The sequence below is a fragment of the Protobothrops mucrosquamatus genome, unplaced genomic scaffold (assembly GCF_001527695.2).
Source record: "Protobothrops mucrosquamatus isolate PMUCROS unplaced genomic scaffold, P.Mucros_1.0 scaffold1936, whole genome shotgun sequence".
NCBI lineage: Eukaryota > Metazoa > Chordata > Lepidosauria > Squamata > Viperidae > Protobothrops > Protobothrops mucrosquamatus.
In genome coordinates this window covers 18,459-34,048 of record NW_015388057.1, presented here as the reverse complement: position 1 = coordinate 34,048, position 15,590 = coordinate 18,459, and the positions used below count along the sequence as shown (strand labels likewise).

Below are 15,590 nucleotides of genomic sequence, written 5' to 3'. Positions count from 1 at the left end.
AATGTCAATAGGTTAAAAAAAATTCTAGGCGTTAATAATGCTTAAATAAAAAAACACTTGGGGCACCTGAATAGTAAATGAATATGTTAGTTTAAGATTAAATATTTGCAAAATTAAGAAAGCATGATACAGGATCTTTGGGATGGATAATGAGTTTGTAAATTTTTATTGATTAATGAAATTTATATAAAGTGATATATTCAATGAAAATCTGTTTTAGAAATGTTTTAATGAGCTTATAACAATATAAATAGAGAATGTTAGGTTATTTTTAATTATATAACATGGATGAAATGTTATATTAGTGAATGAATTGGTTTTAGAAAGATATTGACTTGATTATAATGTTTTTAAATAAATGGAGAGTTCTTTAAGCTTAAGTTTAAATGTGTGAAGAAATATGGGTTTTTATAGATTAAATTTTTTTATTGATTAATGCAGTTGATGGTTAGACATAGTAATGAATGAATTGATCTGAAAATGTATTAATCTGATTATAATATTCTATATAGATAGAGAGGGAAATTTTTAAGAAATATTGTGTATATATTTACTATGTTATTGTTTGTTTTTTAAAAAATTGGTCACCATGTTTCCACGTGGGTTCTTAAGCTGTGTTGGTGTAAAATAGAAAACTAATAAAAAATGTTTTTTTTTAAAAAAAATTTAAAAAATCCAGGCTTCTTTTTAAAAAGCAAAACTTTATACAGCTACTTAATGAAATGCATGTTTTTCAATAATAAGAGAAGTGAGTAGCAACCATGAATGGAACTTTTCTTTATTAATGGTCTATTTACTGAAAATGATGCTCAGAAATATTTCTATATCAATAAGATTCCTGTTCGTTAGATATTATGTGAAAGTGGTCTGACTATCATGAAATGGGACAATTCAAGGGTAGCTTGCAAATATTTGCACTGTATGTATCTCCCAACCAGGTGCCTCCAGATATTGTTTAGACTGCAACCCTCACAAAATCAATCCACTTGATCAATGATCAAAAATCTGAAAGTCCAAAATAGATGGAAGCCATCAGAGTATCTCTTCCTGAGGTAAAATAACCTTCCATTAATGCAATATGGTCTATCCTTTTGACATTGTCTCCTAAGACCAGAAACTTTCAAATATCCTGTTGGTCTCTTTAAACACTTCTAACTTTGAAGATGAGATTGAGATATATTACATATTATGTTAATGGGCAGAAACTTTGAAAAGCTGTCTTTTTAAAATCATGTTAAGTCTTCCTAGCACCACAATTAAACAAGATTATAATACAAAACCATACCTCTAGAAAACACAGAATTGTAAATGTAGCATCCCAGGTTTGAGATCCCATCACCTTAGGTAAGAAAAATAGACATAGTTTTATTGTTTATTTTTTTATTTTTATTTTTTTTAAAGGCAAATTTCTCTTTTTATCCATTGACATCATCAAGCCCAACCAGTCTACTCAATGCAAGAATCCATATTAAAGCATCACTTACAAATTCTATCTTCTGATTAAATACGTCCAGTGAAGAGTAGCCCACCGTCTTTCTTAAATAATTAATATACAGTCCTGCAGAAAATTTTCATGGCACTCAGCCAAAATCTGCCCCCTAGGAGCTCATGTTTTAAATTAGGGCATATTTCAAAATTTACAGTGCTTCCACATTAATACTGAGTCAGACATCAATGTTATTCCCCACCCCCTCAAAAAAGTGACTGCAGATGTTTGTATCAACATGAGTTTTGTTCCTCTGTCTTATCTTCCTAGTTAGGAAATGGTCATAACATTGCATGGACAGTGATAGTTTTCTAACAAGGGAGAGAATAAAGGGAATAGCCATTCTTGCAGACAGCCCAACAAACAAACCTAGCAAATGGCAGATGGAAATTTCTCTTCCAGAATGATCTGGAAAAACAGTAAATACTGCAAATACAGGAGATCTATGCCTAGACAGCCACAGAGTTTTAACATACAGATAGTACTCGACAACCACAATTGAATCCAACATTTCAGTTGCTAAACAAGACAGTTGTTAAGTCAGTTTTGCCCCATTTTACAACCTTTCTTGTCACCGTTGTTAAGTTAGTAACACGGTTGTTAAGTAAATCTAGCTTCCCCATTGACTTTGTTTGTCAGAAGGCCATGAAAGGTGATCACATGACCCCGGGACACTGCAGCCATCGTACATATGAGCCCGTTGTCAAGCATTTGAATTTTGATCACGGGACCATGGGGATGCTATAACAGTTGTGTGAAAAACGGTCATAAGTCACTTTTTTCAATGCTGTTGTCACTTCAGTCACTAAACAAACTGTTATAAGTTGAGGACGATCTATATACAATTAACGCACTAAATCAGAGAAAGCCTGTTGCAGCCACTTAGCCCATCTAGCCTGAATCTTTGTGTAGGCAGGCAGCAACTTTCTTAAGCTTTGTCCTGGATTCTCAGATAGAAACCAGAACTCTATTTTGCCAGACTTGAGCTTAAACCGCTGATGAGCCCAGATCGGTGGGGAAGTGAGACTTTTTCTAAATGAAGCTTTTCCCAGCTACTTGAGTGCTTCTAATATCACCATAGTAACTCAGATAAATGCAAATGACAAAAGAAAAGGCATAAGGAAAAAACAAATACACCACTAGCCACTCTCTTGATCACATAACCACCGGGATGCTGCAATGGCTGTCAGTGTGAAAAACAGTCATAAGTCATTTTTTCAGGGCTCAATGGTTGCTAAATGAATGGTTGTTACATCGAGGATTACCTGTACTCCCATATTTGGACCTCTCTCTTTCCCCTGTTCTGCTGCTCCAGGTATCCACTGCAAGGCCTCAAACTGTTTCTTCCTTCCATTATCAATAATAACTGCTATTGTAAATGGTCACTTTTCTTGCTTTACATAGACTTAGGCTTTTTTCCCCTCTCCCTCTCCCTATTCACAAGATCTAACTAAAGCTGATGATAACATTTTACACGTTTAATGGAGTAGTCTAGTGTTCACAGAAGCCATAATAAAGAGTTAGTCCTTCAGAGGCCTCAAGGTTATTTATACTTCCACCTGAAACAAATTTACCTTCTGATCCAAAATTGGGGATCAGGCTATATATTGGTTGAGTTCTTAACAATACCCTAAAATAATTGCCTTGTTTTAACTATGCCATACAAATAAACCATTATGGCTGGGCTTATAGAACATCCTAGACCACATACAAATGATAGTATGGTTTAGATCACTTATTAACATGATCATGGTAAAAGAGGTATATGGAGGATCATCAAACAATCTCTCTCTTTTTGTTTTGTTGTCAAAAAAACATTGACTCCAGCCTGCAAAGCAATAAAAGGGCATAGGCTTTAACAATAACCAACCTCCTTTCCACAATCTTACCTTCATCATTATACCCTCATCTCCAAGCCTGCAAAGAGATATACAAAAAGACAGATTACAACATGTGCAATTAAGAGTAAGGTGCTACTCTTAATTTCAGAGCATAGTCTGAGAGTATGATGGCATGCAAAATAGGAAGCAGAAGATAATATCTTTCTAAAGTCTCTTTTCCTGAATGAAAATTCCCTGGAATTAAGAAGTAGACATTGCCAATTATGGTCTCTCAGGAAAAGGGAAAGCAGACCTCTGCAGAACCTAAAATCTGGGCAGCTTTCCCTAATCTTATGTCTCTGTGATAGATTACAAATCCTAGATTTCCCATCAACCAAGGCTGTTGATAATGGTAAATGGGGTTCTCAAATGTTGCAGCTAGAGGGCATTAAATTAGGGGGAGGGTAGATTAGATAGGAGAGGACGCTGTCCTTTCATTGTCATCAGATCTTCCATTGTCCTTATGATCCACAAACACCTCTACTATATTTCACATGTGGTGAGAAAGGGTTTTGAAAGGATTTGGCATGAGCAATATTACCAAAGGTAATCGTAGATTCTGGAGACGTGCTCTTGAAAGGCTGCCGAATTGGGACCATCCACATGCCATGAGATCAATACATGGAAAGGTTTACAAATCTACAGAATGAAAAAGTTCCATCAGGCATATTGCAACCCCCTCAGTCCCAGAACAACCTTTAGGACATCAGCCAAACCCAGATGTTCCTTCAGACAACAAAACAAGTAAGTTCCAAGCAAAGCTCTCTGTTTGAAATAAAACTAAGCCAAGGGCTAACATGTGGAGACCACTGACTCCATCCAAAGGAATTTTATTCCAGAAACAGTCATTTCTCTGTGGTATTTTCAAAAGACCTACCGGGCTAGAATTAGTAAAGTTTGAGAATATATCATCTGCCTTGATTAGCTCATAGATCTCAGCTGTGGCTTTCTTTCTGAGACTGGTGAGGTGGTATCTGTCGTACAAATTGAAGAGGGCTGCAAAAAGGAGCAAAGAGACATTTTAGAAGCAGAGCCATTAGGTTTACAATTCTGAGTTCATGGTATCGGTTCAGGCAAGGTTTGATTGACTGACTGATTGTGTGCCATCAAGTTTTGTCAACTCACCATCTGGGGCAATTGGCATTTAAAAAGAGCACTAAGAATCCTACTGCAGCTGGTCTGTTTCTAATGAATCAAGGACGTTTCAACTAGAAACACAAGCCCTTAGAAGTTGTGCCACTTACCAAAAAGAACATCCAGGACCAATGAATGTGGCGCCTGTAAATCAGTCTCACAAATATATTTCTTCTGGGCTGGCCAATCAATGCTTGAATAATCCTCCACGTAAAGTTCCTAAAGTAAAAGAATAAAAAGACATAAGTTCTTTAGTAAATAGGACACGAGACTGGTCCACTTGCTAAAATATCTTTAACATGTGTGCGATTGTGTTTTACATACACACACACACACATACACACATGCACACACAAACACACACACAATCAATGATAACCCTTTAAAAATGCTTAAGTGTGATTGAAACAACCTCGGGCTTTCCCCTACCAATTCTGATTCTCCAGCCCTGTAATTATTAATGTTAATGTTTTAATGTATCCTGTAATTATTACTTTGTTGTTCTACATCAGGCATGTCAAACTGCCGGCCCGCAGGCCAGATTCGTCATGCCGAAACCACGCCCAACCCATTGCCAGCAACGGGGGAAAAATCCCAATACGTCACGAGTTTGACACGCCTGCTCTACATGCACACTGAGAACTTAAGCACCAGAGACAAATTCCTTGTGTGTCTAATCACACTTGGTCAAATAAAGTATTCTATTTTGTCCTGTCCTGTCCTATCCCTAAAAAAATCATGACATTTGAATGCATAGCCATTTGGATGTGTTTGTTTCCACATATCACATCCACTGAGGACCCAACTATTAGAACTACAATATCAAAACTACAATAGCTTTCGCTAAGAGGGCGAAGGTTCATTCTCCGAACTTGTGGGTTGGTTTCCGAACGTTTCGGTACTAGGCTAGGTAACATCTTCAGCGGCGTTTAGGGGATGTCTGTGTGTCAGTGCTCCTGTGTTTATCAGTGTTTCAGGTGTGGGTGTGTCGAGTGAGGGTCTTGTGATGGGTCAGGTGTGAATCATTAGAAAGAGGTTTGCGATGGGCCTTGTGATGGGGAGGTTATTTCAGGTCAGGGTCACTCACACCTGACCCATCACAGGACCCTCACTTGAAACACTCACACCTGAAGCCCTTATAAGCAGAAGATCATGGACAGAGACACCCCCTAAACGCCACTGAAGATGTTACCTAGCCTGCTAAGGAAACGTTGGGAAATCAACCCACAAGCTCGGAGAACGAACTTCCACCCTCATCCTATAACCGAGCTACAGATATTCGCCACTATTGCAAGCTTTTGCTAAGGCCTAGGGCAGGAGTAGGCAACCTTGGCTCTTTTATGACTCGTGGACTTCAACTCCCAGAATTCCTGAGCCAGCATGGCTGGCTCAGGAATTCTGGGAGTTGAAGTCCACGAGTCATAAAAGAGCCAAGGTTGCCTGCCCCTGCCCTAGGGTAACATTTGTATTAATGATCTGTTCTTTCTTTCACATGACAGTCCGTGGAGGAAAGAATCAAGCATTTTCACCACAAAAGGAAATAACAGAGCAACGACAAACTGGAAATGATGAGATTAACCAGATTATGTTTTCCTGCATGAAGTGGGTTATGATTTGTGAAAGCTCCAGTTTTAAAATGCCGTAAAATTGAAAAAAGAGATGAATTAATTCGTTTTTTGTCCTTAGCTCACAGAAATCTCATCTAATGTCATAGACATGCTTTCAAAATTTTTTTAAAGGTATCGTATTTCAAAAGATGTTATTTTCAGTGTTAAGTCGTGTGCCTTAGTTGGGGATCTTTACTGAATCACAATTGTTTTGCATTACTTATCCAAGATGATTATAAAATAATCTGGGTATCCCCACAACAGTAGCATTAATCACTGGGAGGTTGTTGTTTTTTAATTGAGTTTAGATTTGGGCAAATCTAAGTATTCACAGAGAAATTTAGAAAATGTCCATCTGCAGAAACATATGTTAAATACTAAAGCACACAAACAATGGAGAGATGTTGATACTTTGTGGTTTAAGACTCTAAGAGCCAAGGCCTGATCAGGGCATAAGTCTATTTAGTCCAGCTTTTGGTGGGACAAGGTGGACAACAGCTACAACAGGGAAGATCATAGGGCTTGAGTGGAAGACGATAATTCCCTTCCTCCTCTTGCTTCCCAGTGCAAGGTGATCTTGAGCTTGCTTAAAACCAGAGGTCAGCACGTCCTCACTGCAGCACAGATTGATTTATTGGAATGTGCAAGAGACAAAGAGAAGTCTAAAGTTGTGGACATTAGTGTCCTTTATAGGTTTACACAAATTAGAATATGCATTTAATTTGCAAGCTTCCAGAAACTGACATTCCAGCCCACTGAATTCAATTCAATTCTGTTGCATAAAGCTATTTTCATATCCCTATAACCTGTTTGTAGACCTGAATGATTATTGCTTCATTGCAAGCAATGAAGTCGAACAATTCTTTAATTGCGATTGTATTCAAATAACAAAATAAAACTTTTTGTCCGTTGTATAACCAGAAAGTAAGTGCTGCTTTTATTGGGATGGATTGAGACAACATCCCTTAGCTCCCCCTGCTGGTTGAAGGGTTATTTTTAGTTCAAGGGATTTTTTTTGATAGGAATTCAGTAAGAAATTGACAAGGACGCATTGGCTGTGAATTTACCTTGGGAACAGCTTTCTTGGACTAGCAAATGTGGGGGAAACAAACAAACAGAAATAATCCATAAAGCAACATCTACCTAAGTTAATTATATCTAGCTAGCTCTGGAGTTTAAGAAAGCTCTCTCAAATTATGAGGTATGGGAAATATTTGCTTTTCTGGAAGTATAAAAGAGGAAAAGGAATCAAGATGCAATTCAAATTATATGTTTCATTTGTTGAAGAAACCGAGAGTTTCCTAGGACCACACAATATAGTTTCTTCGCCAAAATCAAGTAGGCACGCAAAGAAGCAACATTTGAAAAATCTTCTCACATCAAAAGACCTATTCATTGGAAATGCTAGCACACTGTGGAATAATATTTCCAATTTGCTTTTTCATGCCTTATGAGTCTTCCACATATCATGAAAGAGAGTCCATATAAAAATCTTCTTGCATTTGCTTAAAGCAGAAGTCAGTATACTCTCATTAGGGCACCGATTATACTGTATCTTAAGTAATGTTATATATCAGTGATGGCGAACCTTTTAGAGACTGAGTGCCCAAACTGCAACCCAAAACCCACTTATGCATCGTCGAGTGCCGGGTGGGTGTGGCCCATTGGCTGAGTGTGGCCCATTGGGTGGGCGTGGCCCACTGGGTGGGCATGGCCGCGGTGGTAACGGCAGACTGGGTGGGACTAAAAAGTTCAATCAATCAATTCCAACTTTGCAAGATCTTTTTTTCCCCGCAAGAAGTTGAAATTGACTGATTGAACCTTTTTTTTTTTTTGCACACGGTGGAGGAAGCCTAAAGCAAAAAGGTTTTATAAAACCCAGTTGAAGGCCTAGGACTGGGGCGACAGCGCGCGTGCCCACAAAGAGGGCTCTGAGTGCCACTTCTGGCACCCGTGCCATAGGTTCGCCACCACTGTTATATATCCTGTTTGGATACGGAGTAAGTGAGAGAATCTGTGAATATTGTTCTTTTACCTGCCTGAGACTCCGGATCAGTTCATCTTCTTCTGCACTCAGGCGGTTGAGTTGGCAGTAGGTCGTTGCAAGCAAGATATGACGGGCATGGCACCAATAAGTGGAGGGATGGCCTGGCACCCAGGTAGGTAACAGCCTGCCTCAGAATGAGGGAAGCAAGAGGATCATAAAGAGATAAGCAGAAATCTTAAACATAGTAGGTAAAACTATTGCCTGGTTTGCATATCTCAAAACATTTGATTTCTCCTTGTAATTCACCATAAAGGTGTTCCAACAATTTTGAAAAACATTAAACGAGAGCAGTCTCTAAGACTAATGTGAAGGTTGGGCTTCATTCATCTATGGATATTGAGGCCTTTGCAGGCCTTCAACTTTGCTGAAGATGGAATCAGTAGGTTTAGAATTGTGTTGAATTCAGACCCTGATTCCCCCATTCATACAGTGTTCTCGGCAGAAGTATAGAATTCTTAGACAATATTTGTCTGAAATGGTATAGGGCAGGGGTAGGCAACCTTGGGTCTTTTATGACTCGTGGACTTCAACTCCCAGAATTCCTGAGCCAGCCAGGGTTTCCTGCCTGGGCAGGGGGTTGGACTAGAAGACCTTCAAGGTCCTTTCCAACTCTGTTATCTTATTCTGTTCTGTTCTGTTCTATTTTTTTTAGCATGTATGCCTTAAACTATCCAAGTGAAATCTTGTTTAGCTTCTGAAAGAAACTAAAGTTGGCTAGGTATTGCAGCCGCTGAGATGACAGATAACAAAAGTAGCCTAATAAGTTTCAGTCTCTTTCAGCAAGACCATCATAGAATACCAACTGTACAAATGGGAGATACTGTGAAATATTCATATGTACAATGCAATACAATTTGAATTTAAAGATGACTAAATATTCATGTTATTAAAATCAAGTCCCATTTCCATCCAATGGGTGAGTTGACTCTTTTATTAATTCATTCGACTTCAATTCTGGATAACTCCCTGAATTACTCATTTGTTAGTTTATAGTAATCTTTTGTCAAAATAGTTCAAAATTGGGCATTTTACTTATGACTTCTCAGTCTTATTGGCTAGCATTAGAGGACTATTTGTTGACACTATATGCCCCACCCATGCTAAGTTCTTCTAAATTTCTAGTCTACTGCAGTTTGACTCCTGAATTTTATTTATTTATTTATTTATTTACATTTATATTTCATATTTCATATTTCTGATCTGCCCGTCTCCCTCAAAGAGGCATGCAAAAAAGTTAACATTTATAAATTGAAAAACTTGTAAACATATCCCAGGAGAATCAAAACTGAGTTAGAAGCCAATATAGCTGCAAATATAATTCAGATATCTGCATCTGCAATTTGGAAAAGATTGCAGCTGTGTAGAAAACTTCAGGGTTTTACAGATTAGATTGCATTGGTTAATTTTATTCAAATATAATAATATTGCATTGGTTAATTTTATTCAATGGCTCCTTGAAAGCAAAAGAAAATACAACACAACTTTAGAGTGCCTACCACAACTCAGGAAACGGTGCATTCATTCCCTCCCAGCTGTACACGTTCATAACAGCCAGCCAGACTTTCCCCAAATGTGGGGCTCCAAGAGCACCACCTGGAAAGAGAGTTGTCAGTGGGGGTGAGAGGGAAGCAGCAACCACTCTAAGTAGAAGCAACACAAGAACCACAAATCTTCACAAACCTACAGATCTATATGACGGTATATTCCTTGATTTGCTTTGATAATTGTGCAGCTGGTTACTATCCTATGAATAATAAACCTTGATTTAGATTTTGATTATTAGTTTTGTATGTTTAAAGACAATGCACCCTCTTTTAGAGACTTAAAGAAAGTAACTCTTTATGCTAGAGGGAAGAGAAGGATTAATAAGCATATAACGACCAGCAGATTTAGCATTTAGCTAGCCATCTCTCTACACCCAAGAAAATTACCTTTAGAAAAGTTGCTCAACTCCATGACTTGGTTGGCCTGAAGCAAACTCAGTTACTCAGTGACTAACACATTGCCAAAAAAAAAAAAAAAAAAACAACTCCTAACCTTAATAGAGATAAAAGGGAAGCAAACATCTCAGGCTTCAGTCAGAATATAGGAACAGCAATCATGTTTAAAACTGCCATTATGATAAAAAGTAAAAATGCTTACATGTTCAAAGGCATAAAAGTCACATAGATGGGAAGACTTTGACAACATATGGGGAGGAATATTTCTGGATAACTCTGACTTGATTCTCACCTTTTTTATGGAGACAAATTCGAGCTCTCACTATATCTGGATGATCAGGTCCATATCCAAGGATTCGCATAGCTATATAGTTGAGGGCTGTGCCAAAGATGGTTGGTTGTTGCTCCCTGAGATGGCTACCACATAGAGATTTAGAAAAAAAAAATATTAAAAAAGGCAAATGTCCTGGATAGCTAAGTCTCCTATCCACAGGCCAATTTACAAATTATCTTCTTTGGTCATTTTCTATCATTCTGAGAGTACCTGCTAGTATTATTTGATTAATGATCTACAATACTCTCTCTAGAATGTGGATGAAATTGGAAATAAAACTTTAGAATTGAAGATGCTTTTAAAACTTTAACTGCTGTTTTATTTGACAGTGTAAAATAAAGTTTTACCGCGTAAACCTCTAGTGTGAAAACCACAAGGTCTTTCTCAGAACATCTAAGTTGCTAATAAATATTTAATTTTTTAAAAAAAATAATACAGCATGCAAGTTTGAAAAATGCTGGTCTATTTGGAAAAGTTTTAAAACCTTAAAGCCTTTTAGAGTAGGTCACCACTGAAGCAACCTATAAGTATAAGAAAAACAAAGAACTAAAATGGAAAATTGTAGGTGCTGAGGTAAGTATGTCAGTAAGTAAGCAGAAAGGGGTATGGAAATTTGTGAGCTATTATTCCACAGCTAATGTTATATTTAGGTTAATCTACCATTATCTTGATCTGGATTTTAAAACAAAACAAAATGAAATAATTCAAGAACTAACATGGGAAATTGTAGGTGCTGATGTAAGAAAGTAGTACTTTGCATTGTATTGTAGGTGCTGCTGTAAGTATAAGCAAGGGAGCAGAAAAGGGTATAGAAAGTTGTCACCTAACCTTCTGCCATTATTTGGAATTTATCAGAAATTATCTTAAAAAAAATTAAAAAACACCAATCTTTCACTTCACTCACAGACCCCAGCCGCCATCTGGAAGTTGTCTTGAACGTATATATCGTCGTATTTCTTTCTTTACCTCTTCTGGCAGGGAAATCTTAGCAACATAGCATGCAATCAAAAGACCTGTTTGATGAGAAAGACTATTGAGGAACATCTGAGTTTGGATTTTTTTTTGCGCACCAAAAGTCACCTTGTTTGATAATCTAAGGGTAAATTTGTATGTTTATTTCCCTTCTTAAAAGACCATTAAAAAAAGAGATCAATATACAAGATTGTATTTATCAAGATCAAGCAAAGAATCTCTGCGCTTTCTCAGTAGTAATTTCTCTGATATTCCTGGAATCTATGACTTTTAAATAAATACACAAAAGTCTACAGATAAATAACCATTATTTCAGGAAGAAAAAAAATAGACTGCCTATCCAATTCTTCCTTAAATTTCTGGCAACCTGCCAGAGATTGGAAGGAAGAATATTTTCTGCTTCTCAGAAGCTATCAACAACCTATTATTCTGGAATATCCTTTCCCTCTTCCATTCATATATGAAAGAATCCAAATTCAAGATCCCAGTTCAACCTTTGGAATCTCCACAATGAGCAAAATGAGAAAGGCTGAAAACCTTACGGCAGCCTTTCTCAACAGGTAATCTCCAGGTGGGGACTGTAACTCTGTGCATTGACAGAAAATAATGTTATGCTGGGTGGGAATTATGGGGAGGAATACTCTGGAGAGTACCAAATTGGGAAAGAGGGTCAACACCAGGAGCCGTGGCTAACTTGGCCATACAAAGCTGAGGAGATTTTTCCCATTTTCCCAGTTCTTTGTGCCTATTTCACAGGTGAGAAGAGAGCTTAATTCACAGCACAGACATAATTTTAACTGGTTGATTTACACAGAGTGAATTTACTAGTGACACCACTATACCTGAAGTAAGGGTGAGTACTCCAGAGCATTCTGCAGGCCAATGGCCATCTTCAGCTTGTACACCTGAAAGAAACTTAATTGCTTTCAGCACTGCTTCCTGGGCTGTGCTGGCTTTGGGCAACTCTGGGAAAAATTTACTCTGTAAAATGAAATAATGGAGATAAGATAAATATATTCCTGTAGGGTCACATTTTTCAATATATTCACTATATTTCTTTTGAGGACATTTTATCTAAGTTAACAGAGAAGGCAACGAGGTCAGGAAACTTGGTAATGAGGAAGAGAAATTTACCCTTTCCATTCTGACTACATTCCCATTCTAAAACATTGGAGAAAAGTTTTTTACCCATTTTTCGGTTTAAAATTCTTTAGGGAAAATTTCTACAGTGTCTAGATGGAAAATATTTACAGTGTCAGCAACCCAATACAGCCTCAAGTTGAAAGGAATCTTCATGATCTAGCTTTTTTAAAAGCACAAGTCACTTCAGATGCAAACACTCTTTTAACCTCATCTATATCTATAAACATTAGACAGACAGACAGACAGACAGATAATATGAATTTATGGTTTATGGATCTGACTTGTGAATCTAATGAATCACACAATTATTTAGAAATTCAGTTGCTAGTTGAGAAACCTTCTGTCAGCAGTTTATTTGGATGAATTGTCTGCATGACATATTTTATACCCATCAAAATGATTCCAGGCACGCATTGCTCATGAGTCACAGAAATGACTAGGGTTATCAGGAGTGTTGCACCAGTAATAATTCTAGTTCATATACAAGAATGTACAGATATTGGAGGGGTAGATACACAAGACCCCTTTCTCACCATAAGAAAGAATGGAAACCACAAGGGGGGGGGAAGTCTATCAGTACTTGCTAAATTGCAGCAGAGACACCCCGCATTGGTAGCATTCGTGCTTTTCTCTGCCACTGTGGACATTATTTCTGTACTTGCAATGATCATCAACTACTCACAGTGTTTAGCCCTAATGTATATGCCTCAAGTGCATTCTGTTCTCTGGCACATTCCTCATTTTCGGGCACATAATACCACTTCTGTCGCCCTTCCACTGTGCTCAGTCGCCAGCGAGTCAGGTCTGTCTCTGGTTCGATTTTATTTCCACATTCTCCTTTATACAGTGGTCTACCAGAAAGCCTGCTAGGACAGGAGAAGGTTTAAACAGTCACACCCTATCATCATTTTGTTATTCAGATTCAGGAAGGAACCCGTTCTAAACTTACTTAAGACAGCAAGATGCAAAATATATTAAACAGTAGAGCAAGTAAAGTGAAAAGCTCTTTGGGTGAAGAGGGTTAGGGAAACCCGGATCCCAGGTTTAAAGATTTCTAAAACTATATTTTATATATTTAATTAATTTATTTTAATGTATAGATTTATCAATCATCCTAATATTACAAAATCTATCATAATTATCAATATAATAAAACTGTTCAATGATATGTATAGGATTATGCATAGTGGTGCAGTGGTTAGAATGAAGTATTGCAGGCTAACACTGCCCATAGCCAGAAGTTCGATCCTGACTGGCTCAAGGTTGACTCAGCGTTGCATCCTTCCGAGGTCAGTAAAATGAGGACCCAGATTGAAGGGGGCAACAAGCTGATGCTGTAAATCATTTAGAGAGGGTTGTAAAGCACTATGAGCTGTATATAAGTCTAAGTGCTATTGCTATAGTTATTGCTATTTAGTATAAACATGTAAGAACAAAATGCATTACAATTAATATTGTATAATATTTATTTGTATTTAAATAATTTAAAAAAATATTTAATATGTACTATATCCAACTCATTGTTTTTTTTAAATATTCATAGCAAACTATTAAGAATAGTGTACAATTACATAACTACAGATATCTGATTTTCATGTTATGCTAAACCACTGTTTGTTTAACTATAATTTCCTGACGAATCCACTATGTAACCTAGTTAACGTTATAAACAAAAGCAAAACAAAATCAAACTAATCCCATCAAGGCTTAGGGTGATATGTGAAGCCATTCACATAGCCTTCATTAGCACACGTATAAGAATTGGGATTTTAAGCACAATGTTTATATAACCACTCATTTCCTAATACCGCAAAGAATTGCCATCCATTCTTCCCAACTGTTACAATATTAGACATCGAGAAATTGCTTCTTTTGCACTATTCCTCCTTTTTGAGAATACATTTATTCATTAGGGTTGATAGCTTTCAAAATACATTCTTTGATTAAGCTTGTTTAGTTCACCCTCTTGTATAACACTCAGGATCTTTTACATTTTAGCCACTCCAGAAACACCTGGGTTCTTCCAGTCATCATAAGCAGAGAATTGCACTTACATGTTATCTGACATCTCTCTTGCTCGATGTCTGAAATCACCTGTTTTGAATGATCCAAAGATGTTTCTTTGCAGTGGTCAGGATTGTCAAGCAAAGTACTGGTGATTTCTAAAAGCTAAAGTTGAGATGATGTTTCTGAACCATCACAACTGCAGAGAAATATGGTGCAGAAACGCTGGAATAAACCTGGTATCCTTGGTATGCAGGAAGAGGCCGTTTAATGACAGATGTAAGGAACCAAGTACAACACGATTTATTCAGAGTAGTCCCTTCACTGTTGTTCACCCATAGAAAGAATCTTGCCAGACTAAAGCACAACCTCCATAACTGTCAGATATACCCAGTGAACAGTTAGGGAGGATCTATTCTGGAGGTCTTCCTGCATACCACGGATTCCAGACTAATTTGCCTCTTAGCTCCTCCTGGAAGACTCTCCTCCCTCCAGCAACTCTGCAGCAGATTCCACTACAACAACCCCTAAAATAGTTAAGTTCTTATCCATCAAAAAGAATTAAGGTTCACTTGAGCAGATATGTGGTACCAGACCAGTCATAACAAGGGCGCCAACCAGGCTCGGTTAAGGGTAGGCTAGAATTAGGAAGGGGTGGAGTTGCAGTTGTGCGCTATCGTACTGTACAGGGAAACTGTAAACTTGTTTCTTTCGCAGAGATTATCTTTTTCTGGAATCCACCATGAATTTCCTCCTCTGATCATTCTGAACATGTATTTATCTGTCATTCCACCAAAATTTACATTGTAGGAAGTGTCCAAGGTCAAAAAAAACCCAAAACCCAACCTGATAAAACCAGCCCAGCAGCACATGATAATAACAGGTTATGTGGCCCTGTTTGAGCTGTGCAGATCAGCTTTCCAGGAAATGCAAAAAGTCAAGCAAAATTGCCCAAGAATCGGGTTCCTCTTAATTGCACAAATTATTTAATTATTTAGTGTTTCTCCCCTATTTCCTACCCAAAAGGCTGCTTACACACTGAA

At 37.5% G+C, this 15,590-nt stretch overlaps 1 protein-coding gene across 1 annotated transcript in view; it reads right to left on the bottom strand.

The window, feature by feature from the left end:
* LOC107294412 (lanosterol synthase-like) overlaps positions 1-15,335 on the bottom strand; it is a 26,175-nt gene extending 10,840 nt beyond the window's left edge. The window contains exons 1-13 of the mRNA XM_029285613.1: positions 15,235-15,335; positions 13,226-13,406; positions 12,243-12,381; positions 11,333-11,441; positions 10,387-10,511; positions 9,651-9,747; positions 8,143-8,278; positions 4,611-4,719; positions 4,244-4,362; positions 3,908-4,005; positions 3,376-3,403; positions 1,689-1,691; positions 1,286-1,339 (exon numbers count right to left, since the gene is read on the bottom strand). Of these exons, the coding sequence (XP_029141446.1) occupies positions 1,286-1,339; positions 1,689-1,691; positions 3,376-3,403; positions 3,908-4,005; positions 4,244-4,362; positions 4,611-4,719; positions 8,143-8,278; positions 9,651-9,747; positions 10,387-10,511; positions 11,333-11,441; positions 12,243-12,381; positions 13,226-13,406; positions 15,235-15,335 (1,299 nt within the window). The remainder of the gene's footprint in view (positions 1-1,285; positions 1,340-1,688; positions 1,692-3,375; positions 3,404-3,907; positions 4,006-4,243; positions 4,363-4,610; positions 4,720-8,142; positions 8,279-9,650; positions 9,748-10,386; positions 10,512-11,332; positions 11,442-12,242; positions 12,382-13,225; positions 13,407-15,234) is intronic.
* Positions 15,336-15,590: the final 255 nt, after the last annotated feature.